This window comes from Punica granatum, chromosome 8 (genome assembly GCF_007655135.1).
Source record: "Punica granatum isolate Tunisia-2019 chromosome 8, ASM765513v2, whole genome shotgun sequence".
In the NCBI taxonomy this organism is placed as follows: Eukaryota; Viridiplantae; Streptophyta; class Magnoliopsida; order Myrtales; family Lythraceae; genus Punica; species Punica granatum.
The window spans coordinates 5,302,675-5,327,206 of record NC_045134.1 but is presented as its reverse complement, the minus strand read 5'-3'; the positions used below and the strand labels follow the sequence as shown (position 1 = coordinate 5,327,206).

Genomic DNA, 24,532 nt, shown 5'->3' with positions numbered 1-24,532 from the left:
CATACACATATATATATATATATAGTAAATTGTTTAAAATATTTTACAAATGCTTTATTATGGTTCAAAAAGTTTTTTTCACTATATGATGGTACAAAATATTTCAAAATTATTTCATGATGGTACAAACCATCATGAAACAATTTGTAAAACATTTTGGACTACCAGTGCAATTTACCTTTTATATATATAAGGACCCATGAATCTTACAACTTACATGCCTTCACATTTCTTAATATAGGCAATAATCCATGCATTGTGCTAAAGCATTTCAAGATGTCTTTTACATTGATAAAGTAATCTTTGTTAAAAAAAGAATCTTATTTAATTCATAAGTAATTAATATGTACCGACAAAGTGAACTAATTAGAAAGGATTCGTTGTACTTTGATTTAAATGTGGCAAATCCGTTCAATGGAAATGTGAAGACAATGACTGTGGAGTGAAGAATTTGTAAATAGAGTTTAGATAAAGCATCAGCTCGTGCTCTTCGATTTTTATTTATAGTAGGTCCAGCCATGCGCGCTGCACGGATAGAAGAAATGATTGATTTTTTTAATGGTTTTTATGAATATTTTAATGATTTTCTCGAATTGAAAAAAAAAATCACGTCTCAAGAAAAATTATCTAAATGCATTTTTAGTATAATAACTAAATATCATAATTTTATCAAAAATAAAATAATCAAAATGTTAAGAGTAAGAAAAATGAGGATGTAAAACCAAAAATATATATATTATAATAGTACTTAGTGATGACAAAAAATATCATTGTGATAATTGAATTATACAAAAAAAAATGGCATTTTAAAATATATAATAGTTCTTATGTGATGATAAATAAAAAAATATATTTAATGAAAAATATTCAATAACAGTAAGACGAACAGAATTGCAATGAGAAGGACTAACTCAATTCATTATGAAAATATTTAGTCTCAATAATCATTGTGAAATATTATATTCTATAATATATATTTTCCATATATTCCCAAATACGAATAACTTGGACAAATATATAAAATTTATTTAACATAGCACATAAAAATATGGTAAAATTCGTTTAACTTAAACTGATAGTTGGAGAATTCATAATTCAATATATGTGCAGACAACTTTACGCATTGATTAACTATCATAAACAACTTATACATTTTTTTTTGTATGTATTCTAATATCCGAGAGTGTAACAACAATATTTATTGAAATAAATGAAAAACGAAGAACAAAAAATTAAATTGCGCGTACTGCGGGCAGAGATAAATGACTGTGAATTGATCGATAATGTTCTCAGAGAATCCATCCATCCCAAAAGAAATTAAATCTATTAAAAACAATTGTGCAGCAAAGATCTTACGTTGAAGAAAATGAAGAAAATCATGGCACCCATAGTTGGATCAAAAGCAGAATGATCTATTTCCTCTTCTTTTTTTTCCCCAGTAAAAACGCTTTTTCATCATCATTTCACGACTAACTCGAAATCCACAACCTAATCTTATTAGCATATGGCACTGGTAGAAAATTCTGCTGTCACATCGAACTTAGGATACGGCAATGGTCGAAAATCCGTCCGTCGCATCTCACTGTCTTAAGCGTATTTAATTATTTATCTCCTGTACCAACCAACACACCAAAATAAAGAAAAGATGACATTGTGGTTCTGGTGAGAGAAGCAATCCCAATCACTAATTTCACAGGTAATCTTTCACAAAGCCATACATTGCACCGAGCAACTGCTCCATTACAGCTGAACTGACAAAAGCCGATCTAACTTCCCCAGATAACGACTGACATGACAGTTCCATGTCACATACGACATAGTATACCTGTCTATCGGCTTTTCTTCTGAGCAGTGCTAATCGTACTCACTATAACATGGACTGCGCCCAACAGCTCACCCTTTCTGGAAAATCACTTAATGTGTTCCAGCAACTGAGATCAAGCATGTACTGCCATAGCAAAGCAGTTACTTACTATACTCGCAATTCGAGAGTGCATATATTCCCGAACCATGAACCGGGTACAAAACTTTTGCTGTTGCATTTACATCATACCACCGTACTAGAGTTCTACTCCCTCCGGACACAACAAGATTTGCTATAACTATAACAGAAGCATCCGTTACAGTCGGTAACATTTTCGCCTTCCCCGTAGAGGATTCATTTGGTCCTGAGAACTGATCAACCAGTCATCTTCATCGAAGCACGTGCACTAGAAACTGACTGAATATATTACATGGCCTTTGAAGCTCCAAGTTGAACTGAGTGACGGGGAAGGACATGGAATCATTGGCTTCTGATAAGCTCCTGGAGATGAGAAAATCCATCTACAGCTTCTCAGATGCTTCGCTGAGGTCCACGAATTGGCCCGTTACCCTGAATGGACATCAGCGATTAAATCATGACTTCATTTTACCAGATATGTGATGAGAATTGCTGTGTATGGATGAGATTGAAAGAGGGAATGACTCAGTTGGTAGAACTAAAGAAATATTCAGTTCCCTGACAACTACAACATAATTTATTTCCAATCATACCTGTTATAATACAAAAATGCATCACCAATGGTTCCCGCAACCTTATTTCGAACCTTCCGTACACAAACCTACAAGATCGAGCAAATGAGCTCATCAGATTGGTTCTGCTTCCTCCTGTCAATGGAAGACCACAACATTAATGAAAAGCTGGTTAAAAAGATAGGCACCTGCACTTGGTCAATGGGCCCTGCCTCGGGATCGCGATTCCGGTGAATGACAATACCATTATCACATTTGTTGATAAAGTGGGCACTTCCACTTATGTCATATAAATTAGGAGGGTTCCCGATCCAGTTGTGCAGCTATTATAGGAGCCATAAAACTTATAGTAACTAGATGATAGGAAACACAAGAAGATGATGATAAGACTTTGAGAGGCCTACCTGCCGTGGATGTGCTACAAACCAGACATGGCAACAATGATGCTGAGCAAATCGTTTGACCATCGTAAGCATCTGACTCACATACTCGGTCTCAGTCCTGCCATACATAAGATGGTGCTTAAAATTCAAAACCGCTGTCTCAAATAATTTGTTTATCGACCTTAGAATTAGAGCACACGTTATTGCATTTCTTAGAGCAGCATTCCCACTAAACCATCATGAGAGGAAACAAAAAAATGTATGGGCCAGCTGGTACCACTGGATGTGGGTTCCATATGAATCCATTGTAATCTGGCTAATCTTTTCAAGAGGTCATGCATTCAGATCAAGATAGTACTAGCTAAGACTTACTGATTAGATGGGCGCTGGTGGTCAAGTTCATTATAAGGATCAATTACGAGCCCTCGAACCCCGTGCCTGAGAACTGCTGCCTTTGCAAGATTGAGAACCCATTTAATACTCGGGAGCGAGTCGTTCTCGCACCTAGGAAAAGTTAATCGTTCGGAAGATACCATAAGCAGGTAAAATACAATAAAAATGACAATTCTCCTTCAATCAAGGGACACACAAAGATGTACCTTATGAGGTAAAACGTATTACTCAACCATTTCTTCCCTTCCTCAAACTCCTCTATGCTCATTCGTTCCGCAGATTCCCCATATCTATATCAGCATGAGATAATGGTCACAATCTCAACATACAAGTTGATCTAGTGGAATTTTAGTATTCCTCAGAACTTACCGTGTGTCAAAGAAGGGCTTCTTGACGTGCTTCTCCAGTAGCTTCCTCGCATGCTCCTGGACCTACATATCAAATGCAAAAGTAGTAAAGGTCAAAAGGTGTTTCACTCTATATTGATAGAGAGGACCAGGGCTTTCAGTTCCTTTGTCGAACTGATATAAAACTATTTACATGATTACATATTATACACTTGACATCTATATTGTTTTTGAATTCCCATCAGAAAAGTATATCCCTCTCAATCCATGAGACCTTTGGAAGAAGAAAGAAAAGTATTATTACCTTATTTTCCATGGAACAAAGTGCAAATTTCCAGTGGCATTGCTCATTGATGTTGCACAGTAGAGCATCAATCCATTCACTTTTCCCTGAATTGGGAACCCCAGTTACGATAGTCAACTCTCCTGGTACAACCTGGTCAAGATGAGAACATCACAAAAATTAGCGAGACGATAGCCAGAAATGAGAATAGGTTTTTCAGGCATACTTACATTGTACAAATCCTTCAGAGCCTTCCAACCTGTGGGTACCCCAAACTCATAACCTGCCGTCTGATGATAATATGCATCGATTTCCTCAAAGTAGTCGCTGAACTTGAATAATCCACGAATTGGATACAATTCTGCATTCTCTACCACTTCTCTCAGGACACTCGGTCCCATATAAATGAGTACCTGTCACCATAGCAGGAAATAACTTCAGGAGTGGGAAACAACTGTCGATGCAAGTAAAACACTTACACATAATGAGAAAATTCAACCTCATTTGCATCTTTAAAGTGATCGTTATTATTTTTCTTGGGCCACTTAACACGCCAACATCTGTTGAAAAAAAAATTAATGAATAAATAAAAATGTCGTATGAAATGTTTCAGAGTATTATTGATTATCAGCAGTATGGAAGAACGATCTGATGACAGAATACCTTTCTCTTCCAAGACGGCGCGCAAGCTCTTCAGCTAAAGCTTGACCAGGTTGGTCACCATCAGTAGCAAGTATGATGCGTGACGCCTATTAGGGGAAAGATCATTATTAAATGTAGGAATTAAAAGGAAAAAAAGAAAAGAGAGATAAAACCTGGAAGATAAATTAATTAACGAACCTGCTTAAGATAATCTTTGCAATTCCACAGATACTGATACTTTGTATCCTAGCTTTACGTAAAATACAGAAGCATTAGTCCTGAATCCAAAATAAAAAAATCCAACTAATAGCATCATGTAGAAATGCACATGGTTATGCTACGTAGGATGAAATAGAACATATGGCCGGAACTTTGACTGGTTACAAAACCTCAAAATGCCTTTTCCGTAGCGCAATTATTCAATGTTATAGGCTTTTCTAGTCGGTCTACTGATCTTTTGGGCTACAACAGCATATTTCCTAGACATAATCTTAAAAGATTCTTTCAGACTATAAATCACGACATCACAAGTCCCATGACGATACAGGATCTAGAGCAACCAATTGCTGGCATCAGCTGGCTAAATAAATAAATCTATTCCAAACCAGATTTTCTGGAAGACTCAGTTTATGACGAACCTGCTCTTCTGGTGGCACATCTTTTGAGGAAATTTTAGGAGGAGCACCATCAGGGACTGACACACAATTTCGGAACCCAGCTTCTTCCATTGCAAGCTTGTCCATTTCACCTTCCACCTACAATATGAAGACTCTCTTAACAATTTTAGAGGCACCGTTTTCTTTATATTCAGAATGAACCCTTGAATTGAACACCATGAAATGTAAGCATACGATGATAATATCACTTTGTCGTTCTATATCATCCACTCCGTAGAATATCCTCTCGGTATCAGCTTCCTGGAATGAAACGATGAACAATTAAACTAAAGGAACTCAACCTTCTTTAAGCATCCATTGATAACACTTTACACAATATAACAGTTACGATCTCAGCTGGTTTTTTCATTGATCCAGACAGAAATGGTTTATTCAACGTAATTCTTTTTTAATTAAAATATACATATTTAAAGAAGTCTTATCTTTTAATCTAGTTGGACCACTATGCCGGAGCTTTGACCTACAGATTCACCCCTTGACTGACTCAAGGTTTAGTCTGGTGATGAACCCCCGCTATCAGGTCAAAAAGTTTCTACTATAAACAGGAAATAAGGTTTGGAGTCTCCACTTCTTTTACCTAGACCTACAAAGAATAAGTTACTTCGGCAAGAATGCATCTGAACCTGCCAAAATTTCTTTTGAACATCCCGATACTTGCAACTGACGAGTTGTCCCTTCCGATGATAAGGAAATGCAATGACGATCTGGAAAGAAATTTATTCAAAATAGGAAAAAAAAAAGTCATTAAACCATGTCTATTTACAGTCAGTTTTCAGGACCTGTGCAAAATCTTTACAAAAGAATACTTCATTCAACTTTCATAACTGAAAGAGCAATATTTTCACCTACCTGATTTCCACATTCTCTCTGCATAACAGCATTTCTCCTCAGAGTCTCCGCAGTTATAGATCGCTCTGCAAAGTATCCAAGCAACTGCAATAAGGCCACATAGAATCATAATTCATTATTGGTTAGAAGCAACAAAATCAGTTCAAACAGCAATTTAGAACTACAAAGATATACGAAGGTGGGAAGGATGGAAAAGCACAAAAACCAAAGAGTAATAACCTCATTGCTGAGTGGTTGCAACTCTAAACTTTCTGCTGATAGTTCCCTTATCTTCTTGACTTTACTAATGGTATTTGAAGTTCCAAAGGATGACCCATTTTGCGCAAATGCCTCCAAAGGAACAAAAAGTGAGAAAGATATCAATCACATTACAGATTTTATGTAAAATTAACTTATCGTAAACATTTAATTGGGGAAAAAAACAGTTTTTTTTTTTTTCATTTCGCAAAGTAACAAAGTGGAAGTTAAATCCTACCCTTGTACTTCCTTTCCATCCGCATTTTCCACGAAAACACTGCCATAATGCAGAACCGCTGTTCCAATAACATAATTGAATTGTTAAGTTTATGGAAAAGTCAAAATTAAAAGAAAGAGAGAAAAGTAAAACACATTCACGAGCAATGATAGAGGCAACATACCCATCTGGGGTAATGAAGAGATTCAAGCTTTTCTCACTTGAGCTCCCGCCTTTGCACTAATTGGATGAGAAAAATGTCAACTATGTTAAACTTTTGAACAAAATCTCGACAAAATTTCAAGTAGTCCAAAGCATGCTCAAAGGAAGGACAACATAAGAGAGGCACTAAACCATTTCCATAGCACCAATTCCTGTAATACGTAAACAAAAGGCCCGAGAATTGGTGTTCTTTTAATTAATTATCAACAAGTGAACTTTCAGGTTCTGCAGATCCGTTCTCGTGGGTTACATCAAACAGAAGATCAGAGGAAACATTATCTTGTTTACTCTCTCTCTCCCATTGATAACTCCGTATCAACATCATTAATAAGCAATTTATGTTCCCATTTAACTATATGAACCAGAGGCTCTCAGCATATACTAGAAATGCATTTACCATTGGACAAAGCAAACTATTGTGTTGCCCGGGATTACAATCACGCATATCAATGCCGAGCTCTTCCAATCTCTTATTTAGAACCTTCAAGGGAACCGCCGCGTCTCGCCCATCCTCCGGACTCTCCAAATAGACTGACATGGGCAAAAACCCTCCACTCGTTAAATTCATAAATGAATACGTTCTTCAAACGAGAATGGCGACGATAATCTTCCATAAGGGTCATAGACAATAGCAGAACTTTCAGGCAAAGGTAATGAAAAGTTCCATCTTGAAGTGATTATGAGCATAAAGAGTACCTGGTCTGGGGACACTGACGCGGGAGGAATACGGAGCTCCATTGCTTCCGAGGCGAAACGAAGGAATCCGCGAGGCTGGTCTCAAACGAATAGCAGGGGAATGGAGTCTGTAGACGCCGAAGAGGCGCGAGAGGGATGAACTCGAGGGGGCTTGTTGGGCAGACAGAATGCTGGGTTTGAGCAACTGCTTGGAGCCCATGAGGGCGACGATGCTTGAAGAGAAGAAGGAGACTATGAGGTTGGGTTTCTGAGGGCTGTGGTGAAGTATGAGCATGTCTATAGCCTTTTCCCGTCTCTTCCAGCTGAACGCGGCCCCGTCGGTGGAGGCCAAGGCATAGAGGGAGGCACTCCGGCTGGAGAGACGCCGACTGAGAGGCGCAGCCGGCGAACGCCGCCGGAAGCAGGCGGCGGGAAGCGGACTCGGCTGCTGCTACTGTGAGGGCTAGAGAAAGAGCCAGCGAGTGAAGAGGGGAAGACTGAAGAGCGTACGAATGAATGTTCAGTTCGGGCACTATTTTGAGCGGAAATTTACATTTTATACCCCAAAAAAGCTATTCTAACCACTTTGCACCCCAAATTTTGTTTTTTGCAACTTATAATCCCAGCTCCCAGCTCGAACCCTGAATTTTACATGACTCTAGTTCACACCATGAAATTATTAACTGGTTTCTTTTTGCCCCATTTGTTAATGTTACATTGTTACTGTCTCAGAAGTCACAATAATATAACTTTGTTGGGGGGTCATTTAAGTATCAAAAATTTAGGGTGCGAAACATAATTTCACATTTCCATTAACATTGGCCCCGCAACTCTTGAAATATTTCAATTTGGTCCCATAGTTTCACTTCAATGAAACCATTTCGCGGGGTTCCTTCACCTTCGCCTTCTCCCGCCGTCCCACAGATCTCTTCTGACTCCAAAAACAGAAATCGCTGACGATGAAGAAATCGCCGTTGCCGCTGCAGAGCGCCGGCGGCTCCGATAAGAAGAGGAGGCAGCAGCCGCACGGGAAGGAAGCGCTGGTGAAGCTCCTGAGGTGGCACTTCGGGCATGCCGAGTTCAGAGGCAAGCAGTTGGAGGCCATTGAAGCGGTCTTATCGGGTACCTCCAAACGCCATGCACCTCGGGCAAAATCGTACGATTTCAAGCTTAAATCTTTCTCTCCCTTGTTCCTACAATGTAGGAAGGGATTGTTTCTGTCTCATGCCGACCGGAGGAGGGAAGTCGATGTGTTACCAGATACCTGCAATGGCAAGACCGGGAATCGTGCTTGTTGTTTGCCCTTTAATAGGTGAATCAATGACATCTCAATCTTCTTCTTAACTAGTGTATGCTGTATGAACTTGGTACTGCATAATGGTTTGGATTGATTCTTATGGGCCAGGAATCATAGCGCCGTGATGTCAAGCTGATGCTTTGATTTCTGCTGGCAGCCCTGATGGTAATTATTCAATTTCTCAACCATCCTAGGATTCGCTCTGCTGTTTTTGAACTCCTTCGGGCGTCTATTTTGGATTCCTTGTCTGTTTTTGTTGGCTTAATCACTTGTCCTCTTGGTTTGTTAGGAGAACCAAGTGACGGCATTGAAGGAGAAAGGGATTGCTGCGGAATATCTCTCCTCAACTCAGACATCACATGCAAAAAATAAGGTACATTTTGTTTTCGTGCGATTTTGCTTCCGGGTCTAGCGAGCTAAAATGCCCACTCCTTGTATTAATCGTTCTTGTTAGAATTCATATTATCCTTGTAATAGAAGGATTAATGTTGAAACTGTGAGTGATATGCTATCCTCAGTCTTAATGGAGGCTCGAGAGATCTTGTTTCCAGCTTTCTTTGTGTCCATCTTATCTCACTGTTTGGTAGCATTAGTTGGACATGATCATGTATTCTCTGTGGAACTTTGAATATAAATCTTGTCCCTATGCATTAGTTCAGCATTATCGTATCTAGAGTTCATGATAGTTATGCTTTGATTCCAGATACATGAAGACCTTGATTCTGGGAAGCCCACCCTGAGGTTGTTGTATGTAACTCCAGAGTTGATCGCAACCGCTGGGTTTATGTCAAAGTTGACAAAGATTTACTCTAGAGGGTTGCTGAATCTTGTTGCCATAGATGAGGTTGAAACTTTCAGCATACAGAAGAAGTTTAGTTTATGAATAAAGAAAGCTCTTCTCTTTCTGCGTAAGAGTGTGTGTGATGATGTTGTCTCCTCTTCTCTGGAAATGACAGGCACATTGCATCTCCACTTGGGGCCATGATTTTAGGTATGCCATTCATTATCATTGTAAGTAGAACTTGTTTTACAATGACTGTTTCATTGTGTGTGTGAATTATTTGAATACTCTTAGAGAGTTTACTACCTGATTATACTTTTGGGTGATAATCTTCACCTTTATCTTATTCCTTATCTTTTGTCACAGGCCCAGTTACAGGAAGCTTTCATCTCTGAGGAATCACTTTCCAGGGATACCAATACTGGCTTTGACAGCTACTGCTGTTCCTAAGTGAGTAAATCATCATCGGCTTCATAAGATTTCCTCTAATTGCACTTGCAAGGGTCACATTGTTTGTACTTTGTGATACAACAATTCTGATCACTTTTTTGCTCTTTGGTAACAATTTTATAAGGTCTATGTTTTATACTAACTTCAATTTTGCTTGCATCTGGACTGATGAGTACTAGGTGGCTCCTGTTCTTTATGACTTGCAATTTCATTATCTTATAAGAATTAAAAAGCAGCTTTAATCTTTTTGTTGTTTCATGTGCAGAGTTCAAAATGACGTGATAGAGTCTTTAGGTTTACAAAGGCCTCTAGTATTGAAGTCTTCTTTCAACCGTCCAAATATATATTATGAAGGTAGATGAGCATGTCTCCAAATTTATTTTGCTTTTATATGGTACAGCAATTATCATTTAAAACTTAGATGAAACCTCGCTTGGTGATATATTGAGGGCTCTAAGTAGCATGGGTAGTTGAGTATTTCTTCCTACTTGTAGTCCTTATAGCAGGGGTCTAAAGCACATCATGATTCAATGAAGGAAAGAAAGAGTCGCTGATACAGGGGCTTTCTTTTGCAATAAAGTGGCTCAGAGTATGGAAATAACCCAGATCCAGAATACATATAATGTTCAGACCCTGATCAATGTGCACCTTTTATCAGTACAAACTTGCATGAAAGTGTCAAGATGCTAGGCAAAGAGGAGGGATTGATACTTAGAAATAAAGTGCTTAAAGATTTCTTTTTGAATTCCTTGTAATATCTCTTCTTGGCTTCTGAGGTCTCTTAGTTCAACATATTGCATGAGTTTATCAGTATATTTGACTCTCTTAATGGTTTGATACTTACTTTACTGTTACAAGAGATGTAACTATATGCTGCAGTTCGTTACAAAGACATTCTGAATGATGTGTATGCTGATTTGTGCAACTTGCTGAAGACTTCTGGAAATGTTTGTGGGATAATTTACTGCCTTGAACGCTCAGCTTGCGATGACCTCTCCGCTTACCTTTCAAATAATGGCATTTCCTGTGCTGGTAATAAGAAACCTGTCTAATCCCTTAAGAAAATTTTCTCCTGCAGGTTTTAGATAACAGCTTTATGTTTGCTTTTGCTTCTTCAGCATATCATGCAGGATTAAATGATAAATTGCGGAGTTCTGTCTTAGATGATTGGATTTCTTCTAAGACACAAGTTGTCGTGGCCACAGTTGCGTTTGGGTATGATGGCCTAACTAACTATTTTTTCAGCCAACTCTTTATACATGATACTGCAATTGCTTAACATCAGTCTCCCGTCTTACCTTTTTGCATAATAATACTAGAACTTTGCTGGTTGCTTTATGTTCTAACCGGCACAGAATAGTATCGTCGGAGCTAATGGATTTATTGACTTTCTTTATGGCATTCTGCTCGGAGATGCCGTGGTACATGTGGAGTTACTGAGCTGGTGTTGTCTGTCCAGGATGGTATGTTAATGTGACCGTTAATTCTTGAATTCCCTGCTCTTCTACCTTTAGCATGTTGATAATTTCTCATGCACAGGGAATTGATCGAAAAGATGTAAGGATTGTCTGTCACTACAACATCCCAAAGTCCATGGAGTCTTTCTATCAAGAGTCTGGAAGAGCTGGCAGGGATCAATTGCCCTCCCGAAGTGTCTTGTATTATGGGGTGGATGATAGGAGAAAAATGGTCAGGTTCTTTCAATCTCAATAGTGGTTCTTCCTGTGCTGGAATATTACATATAACATATGTAATTCTTTCAGGAATTCATTCTAAGGAATGCTAAGAGCAAGAAGTCACAGACCTCAAATTCGCAGGATCAGTTATCTAAAAAGTCTCTGGATGATTTTACCCAGGTGATGTTAGAAAACATTCTTTATACACTGCACATATTCTTTCAATACCCAAGGTTACAGGTTGAGTTTCTGATAATCGTTATAAATATCCAGATGGTTGAGTATTGTGAAGGTTCGGGATGTCGCCGTAAAAAGATTCTTGAAAGTTTTGGTGAACAGGTATTGAGAGCATATAGTGCTCTACTATCCAGATGCTGCTTGGCATTGCCTAAGCTTGTTCATTCTTAAGCTAAAGCCACTTAATTTACTTATTCTGATAAGCAAATTTGCGGACCTATTGATTGACCATAGATGCAAAGCAATCGACCACTATATGTTATTTTTTAAGTTAGGTACCTGCATCTTTATGCAATGAATCCTGTGATGCGTGCAAACATCCGAGCCTTGTTGCTCGGAACTTGGAGGAGGTCACAAACACATATGCTACTCGCCAGAGATATGGCTTCTCTCATATTATGATAAGCAGGTTCCTCATTATTCATTTACATTTATTTTCAGTAGTTTGATTGCAACTTCAGTTTTGCAGTATCAGAGAGAACCATAATATATCCTCTCTTTGGAATTCTTCTTTCGTAGATCCGAGAATATGAATTGTCAAGATCTATCTGAGTTCTGGAATCGTGAAGATGAAGCAAGTTGTTCTGAGGAGGATGTTTCCGACTCTGACGGTATTTGCAGAAACCGTTTCCTCAAGCACAAGTTTTCTAAAAAAATACGAATGAGCTGGTGTTTGTTTTACAACCTCTTTTTTTCTATATACACTTACAAAAGTTGGTGTTTTCAGATGACAATGATGTTGTGAGGGGCCTAGGCAGGTCAAAATTCCAGAAAAAATCTGGACTTAATGAGAGGATCGACTTCCTGCAACGTGCCGAAGAAAATTATTACCGGAGCAAAGCCCCTGATAAGCAGGTTCATTTATACTAGCTTTCATCTGAATCTTTATACTGATTGGGTTTATGCCGTAGCAGTTCTAAACTCTAAGTGGAATCATCTCAGAAGCATCCTTGCCTTTGGTGCGATATGACTGTGCTTCTTGTATCCCTTTTCATTTTCCGAGTTTTACCTTCATAGCACTTGCAGGCAAATAAGTCCGACAAGAACGCCATAGCTGATGCCCTTAGAGAATCTAGCAAGCAGAGACTTTGTGATGCTTTGAAGCAAGCTCAGCAGCGGCTCGTCCCTCTTGGGTACCTCACTCAACCGTTTTCTCCCCTGGTTTTCTCAATGTGTTCGCAAAAGCCTAGCATATATAATTACTTCTCGGACCCAATAATTTGCTTTTGCTAGTACATGATTGCTCGCTGTTTTACAGGGTTGAGCTCAAAAGTGCAGCTTCCATCCTCGAGAATCAGTGCTATGAGAAATACGGAAAGAGCGGGAAATCTTTCTATTATTCACAAGTGGCCAGCACAGTGAGGTGGCTCTCAACTGCAGATTCCACCGAGCTCACAAATCGTGTAGGGATCAGTAATCCTTCTACTTCGGCAGACAAGTCTAAACAAGCAGAACAACCTTCTCCTTCGTCACCGGACAGGGAACAGGTAAATGTTAAGGATGAGGACAGAGACACGGCCATTAAACCGCAGGCTTCTGAAGCTGGTCCAGTCATTGAGAGCTCTTCAGCTCAGTTACCACCAATTCCTTCGTTCTCGGACTTTATGAATCGCAGGAGAGGAAGGGAAAAGTCCAACGACAAAACACAAAGAATAGCCATGAAGAATTTTGAGAAAAAAACGAGGCTGAAATAGAGATACTTGAATCTTTCTTGTAGAAATGGTGGGGGAGATTATCTGATGGATCAAAATCATATAACTGGGGTCTGGACGGATTTCATAACGCTGCTGCGTGCTGTGTCCAGATGCTAAATGCTGTAAAATTCATGGATCTCGAGTAATCTGAGAGGATACTGAATGGAAGATCGAAAACTAACTGCCCGTAACCTATGTGCTCGAGAAAGCTTTTCTAAGGGCATATCGGAGTTGGGAGCTAGGCAACATCTGTTAACGGCAATTTTGCGACGTAGTCAGAGTTGAGGCTTCCCAGATAGAGGTGGCCCCCGAACTCGAGAGCTGTTGTCACGAAAGACAGCACCTTTCCACTAGGATCCTCGAGCTTTCTGATGATCTTTCCATCTGCTCCAACATTCACGACCACCGCTTTTCTCCTCAGGGCACTCACTACATTTATCGTCTGTGGAAATGTCGCGACCAGGTGCTTCGCTGCCTTGGAGGTGTGAACGAAACCCCACCCTTCCCTGACAGGCTACATAGAATGCACAATTGTACGTTACACTTGAAAGACCAAAGAAGCTTCAGCTGACTCGACAGTATAAAACAGCTGCAGTTCTCTGTTTCGTACGTAAAGCCAGTCTGGTCGATGAGATCTTTGGAAGAACCCGAGTTTCTTATATTTGGTGATATGTTTACATAACGTGAGATCTAACCGAAAGATGTTAAGATTTAAATCTTCACCTGAATAAGAGCGATCCAGAAAGTACCATCGGGGGCGAGATTGATGTTGTCCGGCCCACCGGGTAGGTTCTCAGTGAAGGTCTCTGTCTTCCCTTGACTCTCCCCTTTCAACCAATGCCTTAGGCACCGAAACCTGGAACGATCATCCGAACAAATTAGGAGCTATTACCAGGTTTTGATTCGATTCGTTCTGTTCTATGCATTTGATGGAATACTCACTTCCAAGTTTCACATACGATGAGAAAATCCTGGTCCTTGGAGAGGGCAACCCCATTGGCGAAACCAAGGTTGTCGAGGACAAGCGAAGTCTGGTTCCTGTATGGATCCAACCTGAGAAGCTGCCCATGAGGCTTAGCCTCCAACACGTCCATATACCAGTTGTGTAAGCCAAACTTGGTGCTCGCAACACTGAAGTACAGACTCCCGTCTCCCGCTTCGATCACATCATCTGCAAAGCTGACAAATAAAGCACGTAACTTACTTCAGTTCGAATGTACCTTTTTTTTTTTTTGCTATTTGATCCCTGAACTGGTCGGGCTTCCACATTGGACCGGGACGAGTGCATTTTTGTTTTTTACGTTGTCGATATATAAGCGAAGGACAATGGTGATGGTAAATGCTCAGGTGGGAACATTTAACACACTATCAATAAAGGTTACATCTGGGATCTCAAAGTCCATAAGGACCAAAACCTCAAACAAAGACGGTGGTTGGACGACAACATGTGCTGTCAATTAATGGTCCCTACCTTCCATAGGGACATAAGATTCCCTTCCATTCCATAAGAATTGAAACTCTCATGGAAGTCGACCCTTCACAATCTATATGTGTGTGGCATCAAAGAAATTAGGCATTGCTTCCACATGCCTCATTTATTTAGGCCCACTCTCTCATCACTGTCCATATTCCCCGAAATCCTAAGTTGTTGCGTTTGCTACGACTATAGGTGAATGAGGTCCTCGCATATGGAATGTGTTCGATATCCTATGCCAATCATATAATATAGCCAGTCCGTAAACAAGGTACGAGGTGTGTACGGGTAATTTCTACAGCCATTTGCTAATGTTTTGTGCATCAAATTTGGGGCCAAACAGTCCAAATCGAGGTCGACAAAGTCCTCCTAGGTATCCTCATTGTTTTCTACCCGAGATAGAGTTTCCTGCTTCTGATGGAAATACAAATTAAAAGCATTGGCGTAGTACCTTAATTTCGACCCATTAACGTACGATAGGAGGACTGTCGTCACACCATCTTCATCAACCTTTAGTAATCCCTGCAGTTGCAGAATTTGTTTCAAGTTCTCAGTCCACAACACCGCAATTACATCAGACAAGCTTTTGAGCCTATACGTAAAATGAAACTCGATTGCACATCTTTTTATAGCTAGATAACTCAGAATTAAGAAACTATAACAGAATCTTGGAGAGAATTGTAGCCACAACTATTGTAACGGTCTCGATCAAGAATTGGATTATATGAAAACGAAACTCAACGAGCTCTATATGTATTTATTATATTTCATTATCATAATCAGATCCACATAAGCTACGACTACAACTCGATTGTATAGAATAGAATTATCACGAAATCATGTAACACCTTAGCATGAGATTTGCCCTTGACGTAAAGCTATGGGCAAAGATTTCTTGTCATACACCTCTTTTACATCAAAACTATCACGTACTTAAATAAAGCATGACGCTAGGACACATCAACATGAACTGTGCCATTAATGAGGTTTCAGGGTCTTCCCTCTTCATTCTTGGAATTATCATCAGTACGTACCAGAAATCGAAATTCTTGTTTACCTCCTCGGTATCGCACACGATGATCCCACCATCCTCAGCCGCGGTAATTCCAAGCATTGTTTGGGAGTTGATCATCGTCCAGTTCTCCCAGGACCCATCACCTCTATGCAGTCTTTTAATCCAACCGTCTCTCGTTGCTGTGTAAAGTGTCCCTTTCTTGTCCACGCAGACATCCTCTGGGTTTTTGAGGAACCCTTCTGCAACCCTATTCACCCTCTACAAAGAAAGAACGATGATAACAGTCCGTCTGGAATATTTACTGAACAAGGTAGTCGCGGAATTTTTATCGAACTTGTCTACACTTGAATGATTCAGAAACAAAAGGGGATGTACGTTCTTTGTAATGGATAGTGCATGGACGATACGGTATCTTCCTTTCCTAGCTTTTATGCAGAAGTATGGAAACTCGAAGGAAGTTGCTCAATCAAAATGATTTCAAACGAATAAAGTGACACATGGAAGCACGATATATAAGTTGCTTGGCGCGAGCCACATAGAGGTAAATGGTTACCGGAAACGAAAACCTAAAGGTTCGCAAATGACACGGCGTCCCTTTTCAAATACTATGATCGGTATTACCTGTAAGTCAGTATTGGAAGGAAGGAAGCTAGAGGCAGGAGAAGGGAGTGGAAGAGTGAGAGGCTGAGGATCCGAGATTGGGGAGAAGAAGAATATCTGAAGGGCGGAGGCGAGTAGAGAAGCAATGACGAAGCTCAGCAGTGGCGAAACACAGCGTTTCAGTGCTCCGGTGAAGCCGATCATGGCCGCCTTACGATAGCCTGTCGAGTGTGGTCCAATGAACTTGCCAAGTGGGGAAGAATTGTCTGATAGGTTTGGAGAGAGTAGTAATGTGACATTCAGCTTGGAAGGTTCAATTTTGGGAGAGAAATTGTTCTTATCGAAACGGGGACGTGGCTTTTAGTGTCCATTGATATTTTCAGAAACATCAGTGCATTGACCATGACCCGAGGAATTATGAAATAGCATAAGTTCCACCGTCGATAATTTAAACTGTAATCTCTGAATTTGTGATGTCTCGCTTTTCGAGAATCCAATCTGTAACTTTGAGTTTTAAGCGAGGCTCGTTTTCTGACTACAAAGAAATATAAATCTAAACATGGGACACGAGTTATTTTACGCACAAGAATCGAACTCGAAAACCCGGGGACGTGGGCCGTTCTAGGCTCCATTTCCCAGTTATGTCCTTTTTTTTTTTTTTCTCTCGTCTGGCTTTTAGTTCTAAGTAGTGCCTGCACTGATATTTTCAAGAAGAAAACCTCAGGATTACAGCAATCTGACGGTGACCCGAAGAGCATGTCCGCATTTAACTTTCATCTTTTGTTGTTTTGTATTTGGATAATATTCAAGAAGGATGGCCATTGGGATACTTATCGAAGCGATTCTTCTTGTTCCCTTTACGGAACATCGTGCAGCAACCATTGCGACAAAATCTGTAATCGGTCTGCCTAGAGAAATATCCGATTTGTGTCATAACTAAAGGAAAAACGCGGTGATCCTATAGGACATCGCCCCCATGTGGTTCTATTGATCCTATAGGACATTGCCCCCGAGTGGTTCTACGAATATAGCAGAGGACTATTAGCTCGAGAACAATAAAGTACTGCACCACTTTCACCGCAAGTGGTCCTTTGTCCTCGAGTAGACTCGACACCCTACCCGAATTTATCTTATCGGATTCCTTCGACGCGTTTTCCAACTGAACTATCATCTCGAACGCAATCGATCATAAATTATCATAAATTCAATCGGATTTCGTGTCTAAAACGTACCTAAAAATGTATCTTCACTCGAAAAGCATATCCTCACTTCGACCGGGTCGGTCGGTCGCGCGACGAATTCGAACTGAACAAACCGATGGGCATGTCCATTTGTCACCTTATCATTAGCAAATTGGTCACGTTGGAGAACTCGTAGTCCGGACCATCCAATTGCACTGTCCCAAACGATCATCAATGATTGATCCCCTCGTAGAAACGTTACCGATTAGGAAAGGATCCCGCTAATCTCACCCGATACCACACAAACCTGTCCGCGCACCGCACCTCATCTCCTGCCACGTGTCAAGGACGCCGATCGTCCCAACCCCAATCACAGTCACCTCACCGACCCCCATGGAGATTAGTAAAATCCAAAATGGCACTCATAAAATACAAACCCCATATATGGAAAAGGAGAGACACAGCTCTCAATCAAGAATTGACGGGTTCGGGAGTCATTAGGATACAGTCTTAGATCATGAGTAATGGGCTGAAATATGAACATAACTCGCCATAGTTTAATGTTATTCGGGGACCCACACTTTTACTGGCTGGACGTTGATTATGAAAGAATGCATAACGTGGGATTATTTGATTAAATAAATTGGACTTAGATTATCTAGTAGTGTGTAAAATAATAAAACTTTCCCATAAATGCCAAAAAAAAAAAGTATTCTTTCTCTCCCGTCGCTATTTTTTCCCCTCCTCACATTTATTATGTTAGGCACATAACATATATAACCCACAAGAGGACCTGGCAAAGGGCATCACAACACAATTAAAGCTCAAATGCCATGGCAATATCATCAGAGACCCCATCACAGTCCGGAAAATCATCTTCCTCGTCATCGTCAACGTCCCCGTTGCCTCCTCTGCTCGAAGTCGAGACAGCCAAGTGCGACTCGTGCGGGTTCACGGAGGACTGCACCGTGGCATACATTCTGAGGATCAGGGAGAGGTTCCACGGGCGGTGGATTTGCGGGCTCTGCATTGAGGCTGTCAAGGACGAGATCCTGAGGTCGGAGAGGCGCATCTCGACCGAGGAAGCCCTCAACAGGCACATTAACTTCTGCCGGAAGTTCCGGTCCCCCAAGCCGGTGGGTGAGACGGAGCACCCCATCTCGGCCATCGGGAGGCTGCTGCGGCGCAGCCTCGACTCCCCAAGACCCCTCCGGACGAGCTCGAGCTACGTGCTGAGGGGGATCGAGGCTGTGGATAGCGTCGATCCGAAGGCACTGGTTCGCTCCGGAAGCTGCTTCTCTTCCATCTCGAGTTGAGTAAGGTAAATAAAAACAGAGCAACTCTGTTTCCAGTATATAGAAAAACTACCATCCATTATATATAGCTAATTGGACTCTATTGCTTTTCTTTTGATATTGGTTAGTTTTTCCTAATGATGATATTGGACTGATATAAATTGGACTTAAAATAGTTTTATAGATATGCTTATGTTCCAAATCCATGTACATGTTCTGATGCTAATCCTCAGATTATGTTCTTGTAAATCCTTTGTCTGCCTTACATCTTTGGATAGTAAACTGAGAAAGAATCCCCAAGTGATTGTATTCTTCGAAATTCATTTCGACCCCACCTTCTTCTCCACCCCAAAGTACTTGGCTTTCGAGACGACTATAGCATATGATGTTCCGTAAATCTTATGGACCGTAGACTGTCAGTTCTGGAATGAGACGGGGATTCTGAAGGAGAGGCTAGAATTTAGAAAAGGGGACTGTCCCCTTCAGGTTGTATTGTATCATGTAATATTTTTTTAGCCTCTTAGGTTTTTTTTTTTTTTGGTTCTTCATTTTCTCAATGTAAAAATTCATGAAAAGTAAGAATAGTTGGGGTTGGGGTTGGGGTTGGGGTTGATCAAATTCAGGACGTGAATGAGTAAATGCACCAAATAAAATTAAGGAAAATCTCTTAATTGGGTCTAATCGTTTATGGTAAGGATGATGAAATTCGGGGCATAAGCTTATGGCAGATTTGGTTGTTAATTTTGCTGGTTTTGTGCAGTGCCAGTTGTCTGAGTTGGGTTCATATGGAAGGTCAGGCTGTGAGAACAAAAATGGAAATTTGCAATTAATATTAAGAGAGAAGAAAGAGCAGAGAAGGGTATGAAGTTTCATGGAAGATTCCTCAGGATGTGAATAAACCATAGGAGTCCTGAGGATTCAGGACATAGATGATGTTTTTAGCTTATTGGTGAGCTAGGAATTGTCGTGCAGTGGCATGTGAATATTGTGTTATTTTGAGAAGAGGACCGGACCTGTGGTTTCGAAGTCCTTGTCATCCCGCTCGGGTAAAGTTATGTCACGAAACCGGACGTTAAAAAAAGCAGTGGTACAAAACAGAATTCACAATATTTGTCTTTTTAGTTGTCCTCCATCGATCCTATGGAATCTTAACAAGTAGGTTGGCAATCGGGTTATCAGGAAACTTTACTACAGAACACATGATGATAGCGCACACCGAGCACATTAACAAATAACAATGTCTTGCCAGCGGTTCAGTGAATGTTTATAGCCATTGAACTACGATATTGCCTGGCACATCGGGATAAGTTCGGTGATATGCTTTGTTTCCTTGAGGAATGAAAGTAGGTTGGCAATCGGGTTATCAGGAAACTTTACTACAGAACACATGATGATAGCGCACACCGAGCACATTAACAAATAACAATGTCTTGCCAGCGGTTCAGTGAATGTTTATAGCCATTGAACTACGATATTGCCTGGCACATCGGGATAAGTTCGGTGATATGCTTTGTTTCCTTGAGGAATGAAGTGGCTAGGGCAAAGCATCATGTTGGCCAAGTTAGGGCATATACCGGCCTCTAACCTCGTTCTAAATGAATCCATTTCACATCGGAACACGGACTAATTAATCTCCAGCACACGACTGATCCCGAATGCAGATCAAAGCAATGACAGATTATTGATTCGGACTCATCATGCCATATCTTTCCAATCATCGAGCTTGCTTTGGACGAAGCTTCTGGGCATGTCAAGTCACAAGAAGGTTTCACTGTGTATTACACTATTTATCATGGAACGCTCTTGGCCGTTTGTGTATGTGGGTCACTCTTGCCTCTGCTGGTTTGGTCTTTTAGGGCAGAATTTTCATCAACCACTTCGATCGTGTGAATCGACCATTTTCTCCCCATTACACTGTCCAAAAACCAAATCTTCCTGATGCCATTTTCTAGTTTCGTTGGTTTTCGGTATCCATTTCACTGCAAGCAGGGTCTACTGGCCATTTACGTCAACAACCGAGAAATTATTGAGTGAACTTGGATCATTTTGTTATCCTTCTCTTCCTTCTTCATACCTGTTAAGGATAATATATTACTTACGAGTAGCAAGGCGGATGTGCCATCTTAGGGCTGATAGTTGCGGGATTTGTCGAAGCTCAAGGGAATGCGCAGACGAAAGTCGGTTCACGTGCAATTTTACAGTTTGACTTCTCTCGAATGTCAATCATTAGGGGTTAACGACACGCACGTACAAAGTGCTTAAGTAGTCTATATTATCACGTACCTGAATTTCTTTTATCGGTAAGTCTTTTGGTTGACTTTCGCGTTGCCAACGTCATCGATCAATCAAAGCACTATTGACAACGAACCCTAACCTATTTCTGGAAAACGATCTTCTTATTGACTCGAGCAGCGTGTTTCGTGAAGTCCATCGAAAGGCACATGTCCTGTTTGGTACATGGAAAAGGTTTTCTTGAACTTTCATTTCCTATGCTTTAGGAAACTCTTGCAAGTTGAACGAGATGACGAAAAAGGTCATACTGCTAAGTTGCACTTTGTTATTGGTGAGTAAAATCCATGAATTCATTGCGGAATCTCAATAAACCAAAGATGACCATACGAATATACTGAGGTAGAAGTATAATGCGGTGACGTACATTTTTAACTAAAATAAAAAAGTTTTGAATATGTGTGTTGGCTGGTAGGTGAATCATGCACTGGAGCTACCTATTGGCTTACATAGATTAAATTCTTGCCCAGGGCTTGCTTCCCTTTTATTCGGTGATATTGTAGGCAGCACAGTACCTCGATTTTGTATTCAGTAATTCCTTTAATTACTGCATTCGAGCTTTTGACCCCTTAATTCACGCAAAAAAGGAAAAAAAAAAACTTTAGGTTGGATTCTTACTAGTGAAACTATATATTCGTTCATTTCACTTTTTACTTTTTTCGGTAGTTTGAACCGAAGTTGAGAAGGAAAGGACAAGAACAAATAAAAAGAAACCAGAGAACCTGGGTATGGAAAGCGAAATGTGTCAAAGACAAGAACATCATACAAACAAGATAGTAAAATGAAATACTATACTTCGACTCAACAGTATTGCCGAAGAGGAGGGAAATGATACCGTCCGGAGGACTGGAGAAGAAATGGGAGCCAAGCGGCAAACTTAATGCCATTCGGACCATCCAATTAGCATAAACATTGCCTTCTCTGTAGGTATGCTGGATCTCAACATGCCAGCTTCTCTAAAGAATGGCCTTGATACGATTAACAAGAGAACGGACCCGAGGAGCACATGTACCATCAGATGAAAGAAGATTACGAACTACTTCCGAGTCCAACTCCAGAATAATTACATTGTAATTATAATCTTGGTGATTAATGGGATTGTAAGTGTGGAATCTAATGAAAAGCCGAGAGAAAGTATGGAAATACAAGGGGATAAAGACAAATATGACGATTGGAATAGTAACGACAATGTTATGGGCAATTGGACATGGTAATGTAGTGTAAGGAAGAGGCTCTTTTATCTATTTAAAAAAAAAAAAAAAGACAGAAGAATACAGCAAGCAATTTGTTTGGCACTCAAATCTAATCTCTTATCTTCTGTGCTGCCCCATAGGCCCTTCCATCCCCATGGGCCTGAGTCCAACCAAAACACCCCAATTGTTCATGATGCCGCTGAGTCCGGCCTCGGATGTTTGTCGTATGGCTATGGTTGGTCGTTTGAAAAACGAAAGGCGTGCCCGAGAGGAAATTTATAGCTGGTTTGTAATAAGAGATCACCCAGCGAAGACTCTTCGATCGAGATCGGGATCGGGATCGGGATCGGGATCGGGCCTTGGAGCCGTTAGCCATTAGCCGCCAGCAGAGGGGCCGTATTATCTGCGCGCCGTCGGACAGAATAGGCCAAAGCCTCTGCACAGAAGGTGGCAAAAAAGGTCGTTACACGATGAGGACAGAAATGTAATTATCCAGTTCTTAGGGGGCATTTCCGCAACAGAAGGTCTCCACTCAAAATGCTCCGTCCACGTTCATCTTCCTGTCCTCGCCAAACACGAATCTCTTTCTCTCTCTACCTCTCTCTCTCTTTCTGTCTCTCTCTCTGTGGTTCGATCGGTCGGCGAAGATGATGCACATGACCCTGTACTGGAGCGTGGAAGTGACGCTCCTGGTCGACTCGTGGCGGACCGACTCGTGGCCGAGCTACCTCCTCACCCTCCTCGCCTGCGCCGTCGCCTCCGTCTTCTATCAGTATATGGAAGACCGCCGCATCCGCCTCAGATCCATGTCCGCCGCCGCCGCCACCCCCCCGTCTAATCCGTCCGAACCGTCGCCCGCCTCGCCCCTCATCCCCAAGCTGAGCCGCCTCCGCAGGGTCAACCCGGCCAAGCTCGCCTCCTCGGTTCTTTTCGGGGTCAACTCGGCGATCGGGTACCTCCTGATGCTCGCGATCATGTCGTTCAACGGCGGCGTGTTCCTGTCGATCGTGGCGGGGCTCACCGTCGGTTATTGGCTGTTCCGGTTCTCGGACGAGGAGACCTCGGCCGCCGTCGAGAATCCCTGCGCTTGCGCCTGACATTTCTGATCTGTCGGATCTGATTCTCATCGTCCCTCTTGTGTAATAATTAATGTATGGAATTGTAATTAGCTGAATTTCTGTACCAATTTCCGATGAAACAATAAGACATATATTTCGGTTTGATTGAATTTCAGAGGAATATTTGATTTTTCAAATATTTTTCCAATTTTGCTGCCTGAAATTGCAAGTGATAGAAAATTATAAATATAAAAATAGAAATAGAAAAAGAATGTTCCTGTAATTAGTTCGGGAATTTTTGCCAGAATCGTTCCAAAACGAAGGTACAATTTTATTAGTTTTGGGATATAAGTCCGAACTATAATAAGCTTACGAGGAAAATCAAGTAAAATATAATTTGTTTTTCCATTCAGTTAACCGATCATTTGAATTTTTAAAAGATTATTAAAAACTAGATAAAAATAAATTGATTTCACTTGGTAAAATGTAATTCTTACGGGTCTAATTATAAATGAAAGTCATTTTTAGTGGATAATAGTGTTTTATTGATTTATTTTTAAAATTTTTGAAAAAATTATTTTAATATGAGAGCCAGATTTTATTTTAATTATTTTAGTTTTTTCTTTCTCAAAAAATAATCTTAACCAAAGTCCTTCGGTTCAATAAATTTTGAGCGAAGTGATTATATTAAGTCATTAATTGAACTTTTTTTTTATTCAAATGTCGCATTGAATTAGACTTATCAATCGATTTGAGCATTTCGATTATTTTTTATTCGACTCGGCGGTTTAGTTTGAGGTTTTGGTCTTTTTACATGCCTAGGATTCACATCCCAACATTGACCCGTACTATC

At 40.6% G+C, this 24,532-nt stretch overlaps 5 protein-coding genes across 9 annotated transcripts; 3 read left to right on the top strand and 2 right to left on the bottom strand.

Moving 5' to 3' along the window:
- Nucleotides 1–1,660: 1,660 nt before the first annotated feature.
- Nucleotides 1,661–7,958, bottom strand: LOC116189401 (twinkle homolog protein, chloroplastic/mitochondrial). 2 transcript variants are annotated; one of them, XM_031519056.1, is made up of 21 exons: nucleotides 7,461–7,956; nucleotides 7,162–7,295; nucleotides 6,727–6,782; nucleotides 6,564–6,621; nucleotides 6,308–6,418; nucleotides 6,089–6,172; nucleotides 5,863–5,943; nucleotides 5,414–5,479; nucleotides 5,201–5,317; nucleotides 4,761–4,808; nucleotides 4,584–4,669; nucleotides 4,420–4,480; nucleotides 4,151–4,333; nucleotides 3,942–4,073; nucleotides 3,660–3,721; nucleotides 3,497–3,580; nucleotides 3,270–3,401; nucleotides 2,919–3,015; nucleotides 2,703–2,837; nucleotides 2,536–2,603; nucleotides 1,661–2,374 (listed from the first exon to the last, which is right to left on the bottom strand). In XM_031519056.1, the coding sequence occupies exons 1-21, from the start codon at nucleotides 7,732–7,734 to the stop codon at nucleotides 2,326–2,328; spliced, it is 2,118 nt and encodes a 705-aa protein (XP_031374916.1). In that variant the 5' UTR covers nucleotides 7,735–7,956; the 3' UTR covers nucleotides 1,661–2,325. The 2 variants fall into 2 exon arrangements, with proteins under 2 accessions (XP_031374916.1, XP_031374917.1); XM_031519057.1 differs by lacking the exons at nucleotides 1,661–2,374; nucleotides 2,703–2,837 and having other exon boundaries at nucleotides 2,536–2,649; nucleotides 7,461–7,958.
- Nucleotides 7,959–8,329: 371 nt separating this feature from the next.
- Nucleotides 8,330–13,765, top strand: LOC116189400 (ATP-dependent DNA helicase Q-like 3). 4 transcript variants are annotated; one of them, XM_031519054.1, is made up of 19 exons: nucleotides 8,330–8,561; nucleotides 8,644–8,751; nucleotides 8,894–8,901; nucleotides 9,026–9,109; nucleotides 9,440–9,580; nucleotides 9,693–9,727; nucleotides 9,884–9,967; nucleotides 10,233–10,321; nucleotides 10,847–10,999; nucleotides 11,086–11,182; nucleotides 11,427–11,430; nucleotides 11,507–11,656; nucleotides 11,731–11,823; nucleotides 11,917–11,982; nucleotides 12,156–12,289; nucleotides 12,400–12,491; nucleotides 12,608–12,735; nucleotides 12,907–13,013; nucleotides 13,139–13,765. In XM_031519054.1, the coding sequence occupies exons 1-19, from the start codon at nucleotides 8,399–8,401 to the stop codon at nucleotides 13,572–13,574; spliced, it is 2,172 nt and encodes a 723-aa protein (XP_031374914.1). In that variant the 5' UTR covers nucleotides 8,330–8,398; the 3' UTR covers nucleotides 13,575–13,765. The 4 variants fall into 4 exon arrangements, with proteins under 4 accessions (XP_031374914.1, XP_031374913.1, XP_031374912.1 ...); XM_031519053.1 differs by having other exon boundaries at nucleotides 12,898–13,013; XM_031519052.1 differs by having other exon boundaries at nucleotides 11,381–11,430; nucleotides 11,523–11,656.
- Nucleotides 13,616–17,019, bottom strand: LOC116189402 (protein STRICTOSIDINE SYNTHASE-LIKE 4-like). Its single transcript, XM_031519058.1, has 6 exons — nucleotides 16,685–17,019; nucleotides 16,106–16,321; nucleotides 15,500–15,570; nucleotides 14,517–14,753; nucleotides 14,298–14,430; nucleotides 13,616–14,088 (listed from the first exon to the last, which is right to left on the bottom strand). Exons 1-6 carry the CDS (start codon nucleotides 16,865–16,867, stop codon nucleotides 13,813–13,815), a joined length of 1,116 nt encoding a protein of 371 aa, XP_031374918.1. The 5' UTR covers nucleotides 16,868–17,019; the 3' UTR covers nucleotides 13,616–13,812.
- Nucleotides 17,020–18,567: 1,548 nt separating this feature from the next.
- On the top strand, nucleotides 18,568–20,260 carry LOC116189593. The gene is made up of 2 exons (XM_031519315.1): nucleotides 18,568–19,165; nucleotides 19,900–20,260. Exon 1 carries the CDS (start codon nucleotides 18,678–18,680, stop codon nucleotides 19,158–19,160), a length of 483 nt encoding a protein of 160 aa, XP_031375175.1. The 5' UTR covers nucleotides 18,568–18,677; the 3' UTR covers nucleotides 19,161–19,165; nucleotides 19,900–20,260.
- Nucleotides 20,261–23,159: 2,899 nt separating this feature from the next.
- Nucleotides 23,160–23,849, top strand: LOC116216070 (copper transporter 5). The gene has a single exon (XM_031551990.1). It carries the CDS (start codon nucleotides 23,269–23,271, stop codon nucleotides 23,716–23,718), a length of 450 nt encoding a protein of 149 aa, XP_031407850.1. The 5' UTR covers nucleotides 23,160–23,268; the 3' UTR covers nucleotides 23,719–23,849.
- Nucleotides 23,850–24,532: the final 683 nt, after the last annotated feature.

Coding starts and splice junctions, on each gene's coding strand:
- LOC116189401 (XM_031519056.1), bottom strand. CDS start 7,734: ATGCTCATACTTCACCACAGCCCTCAGAAACCCAACCTCATAGTCTCC. Junction 7,296..7,460: donor CGTCAGTGTCCCCAGACCAG/GTACTCTTTATG, acceptor TGCCCATGTCAG/TCTATTTGGAGAGTCCGGAG. Junction 5,480..5,862: donor TTCAAAAGAAATTTTGGCAG/GTTCAGATGCAT, acceptor GTTTCATTCCAG/GAAGCTGATACCGAGAGGAT.
- LOC116189400 (XM_031519051.1), top strand. CDS start 8,399: ATGAAGAAATCGCCGTTGCCGCTGCAGAGCGCCGGCGGCTCCGATAAG. Junction 9,728..9,883: donor ACTTGGGGCCATGATTTTAG/GTATGCCATTCA, acceptor CTTTTGTCACAG/GCCCAGTTACAGGAAGCTTT. Junction 11,824..11,916: donor CTCTGGATGATTTTACCCAG/GTGATGTTAGAA, acceptor ATAAATATCCAG/ATGGTTGAGTATTGTGAAGG.
- LOC116189402 (XM_031519058.1), bottom strand. CDS start 16,867: ATGATCGGCTTCACCGGAGCACTGAAACGCTGTGTTTCGCCACTGCTG. Junction 16,322..16,684: donor CTTCCAATACTGACTTACAG/GTAATACCGATC, acceptor CTTTCTTTGTAG/AGGGTGAATAGGGTTGCAGA. Junction 14,089..14,297: donor TCTGGATCGCTCTTATTCAG/GTGAAGATTTAA, acceptor CATTCTATGTAG/CCTGTCAGGGAAGGGTGGGG.
- LOC116189593 (XM_031519315.1), top strand. CDS start 18,678: ATGGCAATATCATCAGAGACCCCATCACAGTCCGGAAAATCATCTTCC.
- LOC116216070 (XM_031551990.1), top strand. CDS start 23,269: ATGATGCACATGACCCTGTACTGGAGCGTGGAAGTGACGCTCCTGGTC.